General features: G+C 42.0%; 1 protein-coding gene across 1 annotated transcript in view; it reads left to right on the top strand.

Moving 5' to 3' along the window:
- The window catches only part of si (sucrase-isomaltase), a 51839-nt gene extending 47794 nt beyond the window's left edge, over positions 1-4045 (top strand). Inside the window, exons 47-48 of the mRNA XM_037463803.2 lie at positions 1070-1237; positions 3846-4045. Coding sequence (XP_037319700.2) covers positions 1070-1237; positions 3846-3923 — 246 coding nt within the window. The 3' untranslated portion in view covers positions 3924-4045. The remainder of the gene's footprint in view (positions 1-1069; positions 1238-3845) is intronic.
- The last annotated feature ends 13773 nt before the right edge of the window (positions 4046-17818 follow it).

Here is a 17818-nt window from a genome sequence, read left to right as displayed (position 1 = left end):
TTGTAGCCATTAGATGCGCTCCATCTACGGATGACCCTAATTGTTTTTAGTGGAATAAAAGGTCGGCAAAAAAAACACATATATATATATATATATATTTATAGTGTATAATTGAGCTTGGGTTTTGCATTAATGATGCGATAGTCTTGAGTTTCAGAAGAAGAGAATCTTATATTTAAGTAGAGAATGTTTAGCAGGCCACAGTTTGATCAGGAACCGCCTAATCACTTTGACTAATGGTACTAACCCAGCCCTATTTGCTTCCCAGCCAGGCAAAGGCACACAATCACAGACGGACAGCCATTAACAAGCACACACACACACACACACACACATGCACGCACGCACACGTCTGCAGCATACACACACCCACATAGAGTCACCATGGCCAAACATCTGTGGCTGTCCTCTGCCTACCATCAGGCTCATTCCAAAGCAATTTCACACAGCGATAAAACAGCCACACTGTCTGACAGCCAAAGGGGGGGTAAGAGAGAGAGAGAAAGAGGTGGGGGTGGGGGGGTGTTGTGTGTGTCTTTGTGTTTGCGCGTGCTCTTGTTTGTGCAGGGGTGTGTTGTTGTGTGAACAGGCAGATGTGAGAAGATGAGGATAAGTTGGGCAATGAGGCCAGGGCTGCCTGGCAGATTAGCAGATTGTCTGCCATTTTGGAAGGGTATCTGGAATGTGTATGTGTGGGTGCGTGCGTGCGTGCGTGTGTGTGTGTGTGTGTTGATGGAGCTCCATATGAGTTCTAGACCTTCAGTGTGATGCCGTTATTTACAAAGTGAGAACCACTTAGTCTTCTGGTTAATTGCCCAAACATGTGTGTCCCTCACAGTGTTATCGTAATAAATGCATAGATGTAAAACTATTTAGACAATTAAACCATCTCTGCTGAAAGTAAAAAATATAAAATGCTGAATATAAAACCAATGACATAGAGAAACATACTCAAATGTTAAATGACTCTGGCTAAGTAGATGGATGAGAATACATTTCACCCAATGTGAATCAAGTACATAATTTTTTCATCTCTTAGTAATAACCCTGTGTCCTTGTTTCCCCCCAGAACACACTCACCAGTGAGGTCATCCATAACCAGCTACTCTTTGGTGGCCTGATCCTGGGCCAGGTGAAGGTTTGGGGAGCGGGCCGCGTTAGAATCCCGGAGGTAACCCTGACGGACGGGTCTGGAACACCACGCACACTGAAGCCTACCCACAACCTCGACACTCAGGTCAGTACATGAAGTCATGGTACAATTCATGCATTTATCCAAATATCTATGTGTTACCGCTACGTGGCGCAAGTTGGGTCAGTTTTAACATTCACTGTTAAAAGTGCTTAAAATGCTGCTTTCTGGAACGGTGCAGTGCTGTGACCTGCAGAGTCAAGTCATGCTTATTTATTGGAACACAATCACAGACAGAAACTAAATGGTACATCGTTTTTATTTGTATTTATTTACATAATTGATTCATTTGACAATCCACATCTTCATGTAACATCCATGTATTAACTGCTGAACATACAAGCGGGGCTATTCTGTTGCATTCCACAAATGTATTCCCCCAAAATGATGCTTTAATGACCCTCAGAACATATTAATCACTGTCCAAAATGCAAACACTGATGTCATGCGTAAAACACTGATGTTTGCATTGCAATAGTTGAGCCTTTACACACTTCAATCAGGGAGCCTGCGTCATCATTAAGTACGGCAGCCTTCACATTGATTGAGCATTTCCCTGGCAGTCAGAAGCTGTCACTACAACGAAACAAAAAAAACCAGCTCCGGTTCACAGCCCCCTGCTGTGCCGCACTCTGTCATCTGACAGCTGTAATCAACTCGGCATTCCCGCCGACTGTTGTTTTGTAAAGGATACGTGGCTGAAGATACGACAGCGGTTTTAGAGCTGCTCATGCAAAATGACAGTCATTTCCTCCCGCCCGCTCCGGTGTCTGCTCCATTGGTTTTTGCGGCGAAAAAACTGTGATAGAGAATCTGGCCCAATCCATAAAGGGCCGGTTACAGTACTTACAATGTGGTGAGTGGGTTTTTCCAGTTGGACACCATGAGAACAGGTTGTCAGTTCTTTACATCGAAGGGAATTCTTACTATTTCTAGTTTTCCTCGTGGTCCTTAATAGAGAGATCAGAGGGTCAAAGGCAATTACAACATTCAGCTAGAGCTACACGCTGTCACATTTAATCAAGGTTATTTAGCTAATGGGCACCTTCTTTAATCACTAGAAGAGTTTAGATCATTCAAGGAGATATTGGAAAAGAGGGGAGGGAGGGTTCAGGACTTTATTACAGTCCAACTCAAGGTGCATGATGGGTAATATTGACACAAACTACTACAGAAAACAAGGGCAAGTTTTAGAAGATAGCTTGTCGTCCCTCTATTCTTTGTGGCCTGGGATTAAAATACTCCGTGTTTGTACTCAGTTCACTAATAGGAATCAGAGCTGCAGCAGCTCCATCGATAACCGGAGGTGAAACAAGCCGGAAGCTCTTGATTTACTGTTCATGGAGAAGAAAGACTGTGAGGAGCAAGAGGGCGAGAATTACAAATGAAGACCGTCAGAACGGTTCGGGATTGTGTGCACGTGTGTGTGTGTGTGTGTGTGTGTCGTTTGTGTGGGTTAGAGATGCAAAGATCGGTGAATAATGAAATGTTAGTCCATCTTTGAAAAGGAGAGGGTGAAGGACGGCAGACAGCGGTGGAGAAAGAGAGAGAATGCGTCACCACGAACAGATGGAGAGAGAAACAGCTGAACGAGATAAACAGGGAGAATGAAAGATGGGCGGGCGGGAGGAGGAAGGGCAGAGAAAAAGCAGACAGAGGGAATGAGGATGACACAGTACGCATATGGTAATAAGTGGTTTTTCAGTGCAAGACAATCCATTCATCTCCTTAAGTATTGTCTGGAAGAGCAACGACTTGACTTGTTAGCAGCCGGCATCGTGTCGCTTAAATACAGAGAGGGCGTCTGGTACAGCGTGCTTTATTCTGAATCATTTTAGACCTCTTTATACCCTATTTATACATTTACAATATATACGTATAATCATCATGTACAAGCTTGGCTTGTATGGCTTAGCATGTGACCCCTGTTTGTGACCCCTGTTTATTTTCCATGACGGGGACAAAATGGGATTTTCCTTTTAAATCAGATACAACGTACGGGACAGGATGGGAGTAGTTCACATTTTCTCACGTGTCACTTTAAGCAGACTTAAAATCTCAAGGGCAAGTTCCATTTGTACGTGAATTATCTGTAGTGGCTTTTTGTGGGGCGCCTTACGGGGAGCTTAGAATGCACGAGGCAGGAGGCAGGATACGACAGAGACCATGTCACAAGTCTATTGCAGGCTAACAGGTTAAGTGTGTGCACAGGCAATTATTCACACCCACGTTCCGACCATTGTCGGGAGGGTTTTTCCACTCTGGCACGCGTAGATGTTCACAAGTGCCATTATTTTTAAAATGGCCTTTGCGACAGCATCCAATCAGCTAACGGAGATGACAGAATGAGTGATGGGTCAAAGTCAGAATCCTCTCTCCTTATTTCTTTGTTTACACATTTATATTTATAGCGCTGGTGTGGATCAATATTACTCTTGGGTCACTTGTGCAGTACAGGAAAACAAATGAAACATTTTAAAAACTACATCAACCAATACATACAATCAATCGTTAAGTCATTGTGTTGTACTCAAATGTTTCAAAAGATTGTGCAGTAGTAGACGTGCCGTGAAAACTCTTTCATTATTGTGCAGTATGGTACCAACATGTATGATTAAGTAAACTAAATGAAGCTTTCTTATTGTGTCTGCAGGAGCTGATAATCGATGCTACTCCACTGTCTGTTCCTGTGGATCAGATATTTACCATCACATGGAAGACCAGCATCTAATCAACAGAGTACAGTGCTTTTACCTGATAGCCAATACACCTGGTCCATTGTCACAATGTATGATGCAATGATGTGTCAACATTAAATCACTTTAACACGCATTTCTTGCAGTACATGTCAAGTCAAATGTCAAGATTTAACAATAAATTGAATGTCTCATTATCTTCAGAACAGAACCACACATTGATTAGAGTTCAAGGTTAAGGATTTATGTTGTTGTTCTATAAAAAGGTGTCTCATGAATTTTTTGACCTCTATAACCAATAAGTTCTGCGGGAGGATGTACTCAAAGGGGAATGCCATACACAGTGTTTTTTCTAATATTCCACAGATCCACAATCTTTTTGCACGTATCCTTGTGACCAAATGCAGTTATTTTTTACAATAGACACAAGCTAATATTATCTCATTCCATTTACTGTCCCATTTTGCAAAAAAAAAAGCAGGGAAGACTAATGTGATTAGTGTCCAAATACATGCAGCATAGGTAATCTATGAATCGTTTTGCCCCACTTTTCACCACACCAACATCAGTAGGCAACCAGCTGCTGTGCAAAGTAAGTGAACAGGTGCTTACAATGAAACGAAAGGCAGCCAGAGTCTACGACTACTGGGTAGAAATCTCATTTGCCATCTCAACAAGCCAGCTTTCAATTGGCCTTATTAAGAAATGCTTCCAAGACACGCGCAATGCTGATGTATTCCTTCTGCAGAAATCTCCCCAAAATAGTCACAATGGCTGCAATGGATTCATCACGCAGCTTGAATTGCCATCATTTAATATGCGTGGCTACATGCGTGATCCCACAGTTGCACTTATGAATGCATCGGCACATGTATGGGTGTGCCAGGAACTAGACACTAATTATAGCTCTCACCTGCGGCGAGCTGTCTACCTGTGCTTTGCCTCGTCCCATTACTTCCCCATATAATGATACAGTCATCCATTATTCAGCCTGCAGTAAACATAATGATATCAATTTAACCATGGGCACCTGAAATTGATTTCCACTCTAATCGCCACTGCCTGGACTAGAATGTACAAAGGGCTTGAATGATGAATGGCAGACGTGGGTGTGTGTGTGTGTGTGTGTGTGTGTGTCTGTGTATTTCTGCGATACTTGTTCAAAAAGTTTGGGACGATTTCCCTTCTGGTCCAGCATTTTTCTTCAGGTAAAATGTGATTTCAAAGAGAGAGGTCCTAAAAAGGCAGAGGCCTAATTGAGCAGGTGATCTGTCTGTCTTCCTGGATTCAGAAAAAGTCATAAGCGAGAGGAAAAGACCTCTGAAACCGTCTTTTTCATCCACCCCTTTGCACTCACACACTAATAATTACCGGTTTAATCAGATGTCCCCTGACATCATCTTTTTTCACTTTTATTTACTGCCAAAAAAGTTGTAGTTGTATAATTGATGCACACGCAATGTTTCCACATACAACACCAATAGACCGTATTCATGACATTACATTATTCAAAGTTTGTTTCTATATTTTGCATTTAAGAAATGGTTCCCATCTTCCAACACAATGATGTATTATGGCCCAACCAAAACAGTCTGGTTTCTATCTCCTTGTGCACAGATCAATGTGCTTTTCACTTACTTTCTGAAAGAGAATTTTTACCAGCCGACATGCTTTTAAATGAGCTGCAGTAACAATGTGTCTTTGTTACCGGGCTGAGTGGCAGATACAAGTGTGTCGCAGATGAAGGGGGGAACAAAGAATAAAACAACATGCGAGAAAGAAGGAAAACACTTTGACAACTTCAAAGACTGTCAGATGTGACTGCTGTGTGTGTGTGTGTGTGTGAGAACATTTGTGTTGATATACTTTCAATTGCTTGTGCAAATGAATGTGTATAAAGTATTAGATGTTTTATGCATATTACCTGAAATGTCAAGAGCCTTGAGCCCTCTAATGTCTTCACTAAGACAAACGCAGTGGTAAATGTTTCTTTGCCTTTCTACTTTCTAGGCAATAATACTCTTATTAGTTATATAATTATAACTAAATCAATTATTAATCTTAATAATAATCTTGACATTAAAGTTTTGTACATTCATTATACACCTCAACAATCCAACACAACAGCGATGATATGATTGACTGTGTGTAAGTGAAACAAACAATGCAGAGACAATTGTGCATCTGATAAATTTAAAAACATGACAGTGAACATCAAAAGGAGAATTTCTGAGACAAAAGGCAAACAGGAAGGTGTGACAGTTTCCATTCGAATCAGCAAAAGGCAAAATCAAGAGATATGCAGAAAGATCTAGAACGAGAGGGAACAACTTCAATGAATCAATGCCATTCAAACATTAAACATCAGTTAGCGCTAAGCGCTAACCCTTTAGGTGGCATGGCAATCAAAATATCATCATCACAAGCATCATTCTTAAAAAGCCTCATTCCCTCACATGCACAAAGCAAAGGTAAAGCAACAAGAAAGAAATGTTCATAATTAAAATCTTCCTTGTGTCTTGGACATTTTTCTATCTTGTCGCCTACCAAAAACATGCTTCTACCTGACGGAAGTATTTCTAGCTGGCGCTGAGTGGTGGGTCAACAAGAGACCAACTGCTTCTGCTTGCTTTGAAATTACTTTCAAATCCATCAGTCACAAAGCTCAAAATGAAAAAAAATATATTTATTTTTTTGCATCTTCTGAAAAGGAGGCTGAAACTGCGAGGCTACTTAGCAGTCTGTGCAAATGGAGAAAGAAAAGATGCAATGGGAAGAAGACGTTTCTTTCTGGCAGACGACGGATCGTGGATTAGGCCCCAAAGTGTGGCCACACGCACACATCTTCACAAAAAAGAAATATCACATCAAACGGCACAACGGTAACGCACACGCACTTACACACTGACACAAACATTCCTTACAAATCAAATCAAAAACAGGGCACGCACGGAGGAAGAGCAATTTTCCAATTGGCCAGACCATCCACGCAGAAAAGGATTTAAATATCACTGCAAACGGGGCCGGTGTGATTGCATCACTTCCGGCTCAGCAGAGCTAGATGAATGCCTCTGGTGGCTGAGCGATTGAATTCTCCAGATAGCATGTGTTTTCCTAACTATCCCAAGAGTGTCGCGGAGGGAGCACGCCACGATAAATTAAACTCCTTCTGCCCTTTAGTGCCTTTACCGTACCACCAGTTTTTATTACTTATGTAATATATATATACTGTATATACTGTATATAAAGGCTTGAACTCAGTGCCCTTAACTCCGGAAGACAATATTTGTTTCCAAGCTTGCCTCATTGAAATATGGGAGAGGTCATGTGACAGCTGCTCGCCGGGGACGGGAAAAAGGACCAGCGAACACATGCACAATCTCTGCTAACTGAGAGGAAATGTCTTTGTTTACCATTTCTTTCTTTTCTCCTCTGTCCGTTCATAGCAACAACACAGCAACAAAGTGGCATTTCCCTTTAGCTTCACTGGAGATTACAATCAGCCCCAGAAAATGACACACACACACACACACACACACACACATCACATACATCACACACTGCTGGGTGGACTTGGGCACGTTTGCGGGAATCACATATTTTCCACACAAGTCACAAAGTGTAGCTCCGGTTGACAGCCGTGATGTATTGAAGTAATTGCAAAGCTAAAACTGGAAAGCGTTTTATTTAGTTCGTGGCTGGATGTTGCCATGACAACACACATTACAGTTGACATTTATAGAAGGACACGCTGAGATTGCCGTCCTTTATTTTAGGTCCACACGTGCAACATATGTGAATTTATTGCGCAATAAGAGTGATCCGTGTTCTTGAACGTTAAAGTAACAAATGTGTCAACTTGTTACTTTACCAGAGTCAAGCGATCTAAAGGATTTTATCAGCTCAGTATAATAACTCTGACCTTTCACGTTGCCTTTGACACCGAGACTCAGAGAAATGTTACAGTTTAAATCTTGAGCTCGGGCTTATTTAAATATATGAAGAAAATGGGGTTCTTTCTAAACACTGAACTAAAATCCATACTTACATTTTGCAATGCCAAAAGCGAAGGTACGATTGATACATCAACACTATACTGTCCATGATTAGAAATGCAAACACAGAAGGAGCAGCTTTGAATGCACGAGGAGCTCGCTGAGGCAAATTACAATCTGATTTCCATTCCACCAAAAAAAAAAAAAAGAGAGAGAAGAGCAGTCTCATGTCAACAAGCTTTAACAGTTATTATACTCTCCATGAAAGTAATTTCCCCACGGTTCAGTTCTTAGCATAAGACTCACTAGCTAAGTCGGAGTTGGACAGAGGACTCGTGGGGTTTTCTAGCGGTGCCCGGTGCTCCTCAATCATTTACAGTTAAAAAAAAAAAAAGCAACAACAACGTTGTTACGCTTAGAGCATCAAGTCCGCCTCGCTCCCTTGGGGTTTGTGCTGCAGTGATATTGTTTTACCATCTGGCTCAGCTTAGCAAGCTAAACCGACGAGGTAACGGGCAGAAACGTGTTGAGCATTTCCAGTGACTACGGATGCCAAACCTTGACCATAAGACGACATGTTATATGTTGCAGAAGAAAGTTTACATCTGTTGTTCCATCAAATTCAACTAAATAAATGATGGAAAGAAACCGCAGTAAGTTGTTACCGGTTACACCACATGCTCCTCATCTTGTACTTTCTTACGTTTACACATTACAATTTAATTGATTAAACTACTTTTTTCCCCCCAATTTCCGCAATTATGCTTGCATAGATATTCAGAAGTTATATCCTGAAGAGTAGCCTTTTTCCCAACTCTTGAAAACTGAAGATAACAAATTTGAGAGTTGTCCAGAAGGACAGATTACCATCGGAGAACAACACAGCCCATGATGACAAATTGAGAGTGATCACTGTGAGTGGACGGTGGATATGAGAAATGAGAGGACAGAGTGGGAGGAGGAGGGATGGGGAGCGCTGACACGCTGAGGCAGCGGGTCACGGACGATAAAAGATGGTGGATGAGAGTCAGGAATATGCTTTGGAGCAGCGATGGATTGAATGGAAACAGAGAAGAGGAGGAGCGTCCTCTTGGTAGAATACTTCTGATTGAGGTCAGTTTTGCCACCAGATGAGACTGCACTTTAATCACCCTCCATCAGTCTCGTCGGCATGGAGGGGCTGGCCTCATCAGGACGAGAGGAGAGGGGAGAGGGAGACACATTGACAGGAGAAATAAAAAGAATTACATCGAGAGAGAGACGCATGCAGTGATTTCAACGGGATGTGCTCAATAAAAGTGTAAGGAAGAGAAAAATAAATGCGGCATTAAATGCAACCTGGATCAGGCAAGAGAAAAAAAAACGTTTCAAATATTTATCTAACATAGTCCCTGCATTATTACTAGGTATCTATACCCCACCCCTCGAACCTTCTTAGGCCTCTTTCCGTCTTGTTTAGTGTTGTTCTGATCACCAGGTGTTTATGTGACGGTAAGACGTTTAAACGTCAAATATTCGGATATAAACTTTTTACAGGCAGTAATTGTAAATGTACATTACATGTCATTTAGCTGACGCTTTTATCCAAAGCAACTTACATTGCATTTAAACCCTTGCGTTACATTTTTGCCTGGGGAGCAATTAGGGGTTAGGCGTCTTGCTCAGGGACACTTCGACATGGCACATGGAGCCAGGATTTGAGCCGCCAACCTCTCGGCTGCCAGCGCAGCACGCTACTCCATGCGCCCCTGATATCGCCCCATAATAAGTAAATGATCTGAAAAGATATTCCCTCACTGAAATTTACATGGAGCTAAAGGCAGGGAAGCACAACTTAAAGCATTATAAGCAAAGTGAAGCTAATTCCATGAATACTCAGAAGTATTTAGAGTGTCCCTAACTGTAACATAAAGTACTGGTCATAAATAAAACAAAAAATGGCACTATGAATGTCATCCTGGCATGAGAGCTGAAGCATTATGGTCGTTCTGGCGAAGGTCACATTGTGCTTTCCTAATACACATACACTGCTTCGTTAGAAACAGTTTGGTTGATTTCTTTCTGTTCTGACAAAAAGGGATTGATTCCATGAAATGACTATTTGAGGTATTTTTGCTATAGGGAACCCCCCAACGCAGTCGTACAAAATTGACAGAATAAAAGCCCACGAGTGACAATACAGCCTGCACTGACGCCCGGATAAAGCACGGAGATAGGCAGACGGAGAAAGGCAGCAAAGAGCGAGAGAGACATAGATGAGAAGATCCTGGTTTCAGCTTGGGATCTCCCATCTGTCTGCAGCCAGAGTGACACCCACTTAGCTCTGATCCGAAATGGCACACCGAGCTTTAACAGGCAGTACTCATTTTGAATAAATGCCACACCATTTCAAAAATAGTTGGGTACTGTATTTTTAAGAACATTTTCCATCTAAGGGGTATTGGCTGCCAAAGTGAAGGATGGGGTAGTTATATTTAATTACACAATCTACAAGTGAAGTGTGGTTCAGTGGGTTGTTTTCTGAAAGTTTTTGAACCAAGATGAAAGCCAACAACACTTAAGGCAAACAGCATACGGTATATTTGGGAGGAGGATCAAGTCATTGCAGGTTTGAAACTGTACACGATTACCAGCCTTTTTGATTGACAGCAGACAAGTTGATTTGGAAATGACGAAAAAGGTTTCAAGATAAACAGCGTTGTACATGTTTAAATATCCCATTTCTCCTCAACGATGTGCACATTTGGAGTTAAGCTACATTCAATTGCTTCATTGAAAACATGAGTAAAAAAAACGGAGCTTCATCACCATGTTCTCGCTGTGACACTGGTGCTTGTATAGAAGCAGAAGATTGTGTCCCGCCAGAGGTCATGGAGGTATGAGACTCTCTGTTGCAGAATAGCAGAGACAAGGGGACATTCACATCACACAAACCATCACCGCTAGCAAGCACATTGTGGCCCTGTGTGTGTGTGAACATTACATAACACAGCTTTGCCTTGAGTGCTGTTGTTGGAATTGAGCCCCATAGAAGGATCTGTTGTCCCTATATCTCCAGACCCTGAAACAGCAGTCTAATAAAATTCCCATCACACGAACCCCCCTCCGTCTCAGATCCTGATGAAAAGATGTTCCCGCGGTAACCAAGATATGGATGATGACCAAATCCTTTTCCCGAAAGTCGCTTTGACGTCAAGATAGCCAATTTCGACAAATGCTCACAAACTTTGTGAAGCTTGATTAACATCAAGCTCTTCAGAATAGTTTTGTCAGTTTGTTTCTGCTGACCTTGAACTGCTGTCTTTCATTACGAATTGTGCAACAGTTTGAAGTATTATTATTACAACTTACTTCATTTTGAAAATAAATCATGAAATAATTGAAGGTGATGGAGATATTAAATACATGTTCCAACTCCACAGTATCATAGAATGTTGATATCAGAGTGGCCCATGAAACCTTGTTTTGAGTTCATGAGTTCATGTGGGTTTGACATCAAGACAAAGGTCATCCCTTTATGCTTTTGGACAGCTGTCTACATATGGATGTTTATGCGATTTCATGCATGGTTTGCAATGATAGCGGCATATGGCTTGGTTTTTATATAAGACTGTGTGTGTGTACGTGTGTCATTAGTTATTAAGTGAACATTGCCCAATACAATACTAAGATACATAATATATACTTTGCGTTAGCCAAAAGAGTGACAAATCTTGAAAAGAAGAACTAAACCTTTTAAAATGCACTTTCCATCTATGTGCAGATGCATTTAGTGCGAGTATGCTCTTGCATGTAAATGTAAGGGTTTGTGCAGCCTGCGTGTAACCCTGGCTTAACCTTGGGGCTGGTGTCATCCGAGAGATAGATCGGTTTGGGAGCAATTGGAGGCCCCGCAGACACATTAAGGGAGTGCAGCTTCACTGAAGGATTACTCTGCACAGCAGGAGCATGCCTTTAAATGTGTTAGCATAATGCTGGAGACAACCAGGGAGAGTGGAAGAAGGCTAAAGAAGACCAGATAAACAGAGGGGAAGAGCCGCAGAGAAAGGGACGAGGGAGAGAACAATATGTTCATTATAGCGGATGGTTCAGAAAAAAGTTCACATAATGTAATGATATTAAATATAATCTTGTCCACATTAGGCCATGGTGAGACATCACACCATATTACACAATTAAGGAAAAATAATTTGGCTAAAGATCGTTCAAGCCTTCTTCAGAGCACTATTCTAAACAATAAACCTGTAGCCTATAATTCTCTCATAATCACCGTCAGGAGAAAATCACATGTTAGGTTCAAGACCTCCTCCTCATCTCAATAGAATAATATTCATTTGTTTCCAATGGTTACTGTGATAACCTGAAAGAAAAAAAAAAAAATGTTTTCTAAAAGAATAACTCCTAGACGCATTTACTGTGAGGCCTTTGTTAATGTACGGATATATAATTAGTCTGGTAAGCATTAGGAAAGATAGCTATGCTCAGGATTTTGGATCTATTGTATTGAATTTGTTTACTTTTCTGTTGTTAATATTTCTCTTAGTCTGTTTAACCATCTGCCCAAACATATTGATTTTTGCTAATGCAAATGACTGTGTGGGAACCTACTGAACGCTTAGACTGAGTAGTTATTGCTTCATGGCCCATTAATTAGCTGCAGGACAATCGACTAGAAGGTGACATGCTAGTGTTTATGTATCAATGAATAAGAGTGTGATTGGATGGATTTATATTTTCTCTTACAGTATTTATATATGATGAATGTGTATGCAGGGACAAAAAATTGCACCTCTATTTATAGAACTAACGTCACTGTTTCCTGACATGGCAGGTTTTCAGCTAACTATCTAGAAAAACTATTGATAAAAATGATCATGTAATGTTTTCAGGTGACTTAACGGTGTTAGCTCCTTACCTTTTGAGCCAAATACTGTTTTAATTATGAAAGTAACAATATTCGTAACCAGAGTCAGTAAAAGGATGCTAACGAGCGTCCAGGTCCGGCATGTAATAGCTTTCGCAGGCCAGGTCGGGAAACAGTGACATTAACTCTAAAAGGACTAAGAGCTAATTGTAAATGCGTTTGAATTGGCTTTTGTGGTAAAAGCTATTTCTGAAATTCTTAGTGATCAGTAATCAGCTTTTGTCTTCGGTAACATATATAAGCAGAAAAGCCCCCTGCATCACAGTGAATAATATAAACAGAATTATTCAGGGGCATATAATCAAAACATGATATCGTCATACCCATGTGGTATTGTTGTGGGGATACCAACGACTATGGATCCAAACCTATGCTACTGGACTGTAACAACAACCCATGTGAACTTAGCACAAGCTATTTGTTGTTGCATTAATTCATCTATTTCTTTATTTAAGGTATCCGTATCTAGTATCATCTAAAACAGTAAAAAACGTCGTATGCTCACATGTGATTCCGAATCCGAATCGTTCCGAAGCCTCACAGAGCGAGGCACAGGCCTGTCACAACAGCTTATGGAATAATGGGACACACAAACATGCACTCGCCCTGTAAGCTTTTGAGTGAGCGCTGTCCAAGCGAGTGCTGAGAGTTAAGCCTCCTCTTGGCGTCGGCGGGATCAATGAGGCCACTGGCCACGGCCCCCGGAGTGTCCAGGCGCGCTTGTACCCCCCACCCCCCCCGTGTGTTTGTTGTGTGAAAGAAATGCCCCCCCCCCCCCGCGGTTCTGCTCTCACACGATCCGTGCCGCCCTCATCTGATTGGCTCATCCGGCGCGTCCGTCAGCCACGCCCTCCCCATCAGCTCAATCGCTCCCAGGTGCTCAGTCCGCTCCACCTACTCACTCATTCGCTCTTTTCACCAGATTGATTTCCTGTTGCCGCACCACACCCTTTTGGACTCGTCGGCCTTCAGAACCCGAACCGCGAGACCAGCCCCTCCTTCCGCTGGTTTCTGTCCGCGTGACGTTTCCGACTGGCGGATTCTTCTTCTTCTGCCTGGAATTCGAGCCGTTGCCATGCGACTCTGTTGCGCCTCGTGCTGCAGAGAAAGGGACCATTCCAACAAAAGCCATATATATATATATATATATAAACCTCATATGGCACTTTAATGGAGGGGCCCGATGGTACAGACCTCCTGTTTAAGTTGCACACAAGCCAAAAGAAAGGCGTCTGTTGGGGAGAGAGAGAGAGAGAGAGAGAGAGAGACCTACACAAATTGTCCTCTGACTCGTTGACCCTCAGCACCACTTTCTTTTCCTTTTCTTTGCTCTTCCCCACCCCATCAACCCCTCTCCATCATCCTACTAGGCTTCACTCAGGTGTTTGACAGCACATCAGGATAAATGACAGACTTAAGACTGTTCATTCACTTTGCCGTGGCCCTTCTAGTGTAATCTCAAACGGGTAGACGGAAGACAAAAATGAAAGATGCCCCGACTGAATAATGCAACAGACTACAGAGGGAGGGGCAAGAAACAGTTGGGAGTAAATGTGGAGACACATAGAGAGGTGATTGACAGAGGGACGACAAAGATGGAAATGGAGCAGAAGGCAGAGTAAGGAAACAGGATTCGTGAGTGATGGAGACAAAAGAAAGGGATAAAGAAAGGAGGAGGATGGAAATAGAGATAAGAAGGAAAGTGGCAGGGGAACGGGGACACGCGGCAGATAGAGGAAAGGCGGAACACAGAGTTGAAAATGGGGTGTAAAGGAGGAAGATAAATGGAAGGAAGAAGGGCAAGAGGGAGAAAGTAAGACTAATAGTGGAAAACAGAGGTGGAGGCAAACAATCCTGTTCCACTCCTGGCAACAAGACTGCGGAGCACGGAACGAATAGAGGACGACATTGGTATTCCCTCCCTTCTGTCTGCCGTGTTATTGTCAAGGCCCTACTCTCATTTTGCATTAGTTATAATGAAAGCTGTCTCTGGACATCACTGAATCCACATCTCTTGTGCCTCTTTCTCTATCGTTAACCTGCAAACGATTCCTTGCTACTCAAATTCATTGTATGGTATGGCAGCTGCGCACGGAGGGATGGATTGCTACTGATTTATTGTGTCTGTGTACTCTTCAAGCACTGTTTGGATGAATTCTGTGTGTATAAAACAGGGAGAGAGAAGAGGATTGTCAGAATTGTAAAGGTCAGCTTTTCTTAAATGTCTGTAAAACTACAAAATGAAGTGGATGTCAAATTACAAGGAGGTTCTGTACACATAAACACCATGTATGCTGCTAAGGGGGCTAAACTCATGGTGCTGCTTTAAGGTGACTGACAACACAACTAAATGCATCGCCGGCCCCCAGCTTCTATTTTACGTCCAGAGACACTTTAGTGCCAAAACAGTTTAAACACTTTTTGTTGTTATAGACATACAGCCTGACATTGCAACCACTCACTTGCTGCTGGAGGGGCAGAAAGCTTGGTGACTCTACTATTTTGATTGAACTGTTTGAGGTAATTTATACAATAATAACAATATTTGTAATAACTTTATTTACACAGCCCCTTTAAAAAAAAGTCTTTTGAGGGAGAAAACAGGAAAAGAAAGGCAATAATAAAAATTAAAAAAACAGCACCAAAGCAAAGACGTCACATAATAACCATCAAAAAGAGATGACTCTTAACTCCTCAAGCGGGTCATTCCAAAGCCAAAAGCGAACACGGTGACCTCCAGTTTTCAGCCCTGACTCTGGATCAGCCAGAAGGGATCTACGGCTGCACTCTGGCTCCCAGGGGGTCAACGTCTCCTCCATATCATTTGGGGCAGGAACCTCGGCATAAACGTTGTGTATGTTGTGTATGTAGAAATCACGACGTCCACCTGAATTGTCCTCTTCAGCTAAAAGCTCCCCTCAATCTCTTGCGAAAGCTCGCATTGCCCGAAACCCGGTCATTTGCGGCCTTTTCATCGATCGCCACCGGGCTACAACGTGTTACTCATGCTTTGTCGGAGTCATTTTAACCCGACTCAAAATAAAAACTATAGAAATGTGAAGCAAATTTGACAAAAATGTTATTGGGTTTAGGTGAACTGAACCAAATTGAATGGACAACTGATGATGAAGTGAACCACTGTGGTAAAGATGTTTTACACGAGTAACCCCAGCAAATTGAGTTCCTTCAGGTGTTTTACTCTCTCTTTTTCTGCTTTCTTTTATATTCTGTGTCTCACTGTCCCGTCTCAAATCATCACGCCTTACTCTGAATTAAGAGTTAAAAACCTTTGATGTGTTATGGTAAATTATGAGAAAGGAGAGACTGAGACGGACCTGGGGGGGATGTAGATTGGGGGACATCACGCTGAATAATGCAATAACAGGCCGTTAGCGACTTGTTGTCATTATTTATTTATTTATTTTCCTGCAAGACCCGTGAATCCAATCCTCTTCTCGGGCAATTACTTTTAATTGGATAACCTTTTCGTTTGCGGAGGAGCACTATTTTTAACTTAAAAAGCGCTAGGTGTTGAAGCGCCATGCTTTCCCTCAGGAACCGCTCACTACACAGATAGGTAGACGCAAGAGGGGGTTTCTGTTAATATGGATGTGAGATGCGCGAAGTGGGAGGGGGAGAGAGGAAAGCGAACACATCAAACAGATGGAAATTCCTTGTTTAGGGTGAATTCATACGGAAAAAAAAAAGTTTTAGGGAAAGAGATAACAAAAAACATTTATTCGTAATACATATGGAGCAACACCACCTCAATGATAAAAGTAAGCCATTAATTACCATATTTTTGTGATTCATGATATGCAGTGATATTATCTGCTAGTGTAGACTCAGTTATTTCTTACACATTGGAGGATTGACGTTCCTCGTGGTTTCTCATGGAGGTTTTGAGGTATATGTGACACAAGGGAGAAAAAGAAAAGCTAATGCAGTATGTTTACTTATGGGTAAAGTCCCATTATGTTGTCAATTAGATTTTATGTAATTGAATGTAAATATGTAATTTAACAATGGTAGCCATTTTTCTAAATGTGAGCCTTCCGTACTGCAATTCTTTGATCAAGTTTACAGCAAAAAAAACTTAAAATAGGCGTTCTTTTGTGTGTCTCAGTCCTGAGGAATCTAGAATCTCTCTATAAGTATGTTCAGCTAAAGCTGTGAGACAGGTCACAGTGACACACCTAGTAGAGACGATTGATTTGACTAAAAAAGGTCCGGGCTGCATCGCTAACTCCTGCTAACTGAAAAGAGAGCGCATCAGATCAACTTTACTGGATGGAGGGTGTGTGAGTGTGTTTGTCCGTGCCATGTCTTTGTGTGTAAATGGCCTGACTTGGTTTGTGTATTTTGCAAGATGTAAGTCCCAGGGGAGGCAAGTTATTGGAATGACCTCTGTGGTGTGGCAACAGCAGAGTGTCACGCAATCTAAAGGGCATTAACATCAGCAGCCAGCAGCGACCACAACACATTACAGAGGAAGGCAGTCGCTCAGAACGAAGCCGCCGGTGTGCCGTTAGTTAAAAGATGACTTTGTTTGCGTCGCCGGTCCACTTGAAGCTGTGTGTTTTTTAGTAATTTGAGTGACCATTTCTTTTTACTGATATTTCTGATAGTTACTCCAGGATCCAGGGTGGTCACATTGAGAGCCACTTTTGAACATTCTGGTATTTGTGTATGTTGTTATAATTACATCTGGGTAGTTTGGTATCCTTTCAAATGTACTAATCTGCAACATCTGATACGTGTTAGTTAGAGTTAGTGTGTACAAGTGTAGATTGTGAAGAAGAAGGGTTGCAGGCAGGTAACACATCCTTGTTAACTTAGGGTCTGTCCCCTTGTTAACAACATCTTCACAGGAAAGGTGACTAAAGCAACCTTGTGGTCTCAGTCGTTAAAATGAAATCCAATAGTACATGTATGTGTTACTGTTGCTTGGGTGTTCTGATGGCCGTGTTGTGTGAGTGCGTGTCCAAGCTTCTGTGCTGTAGTTGTCTCT

This window comes from Pungitius pungitius, chromosome 3, assembly GCF_949316345.1.
Source record: "Pungitius pungitius chromosome 3, fPunPun2.1, whole genome shotgun sequence".
Lineage (NCBI taxonomy): Eukaryota > Metazoa > Chordata > Actinopteri > Perciformes > Gasterosteidae > Pungitius > Pungitius pungitius.
The sequence above is the reverse complement of the archived record's forward strand: the minus strand, read 5'-3'. Positions and strand labels throughout refer to the sequence as shown.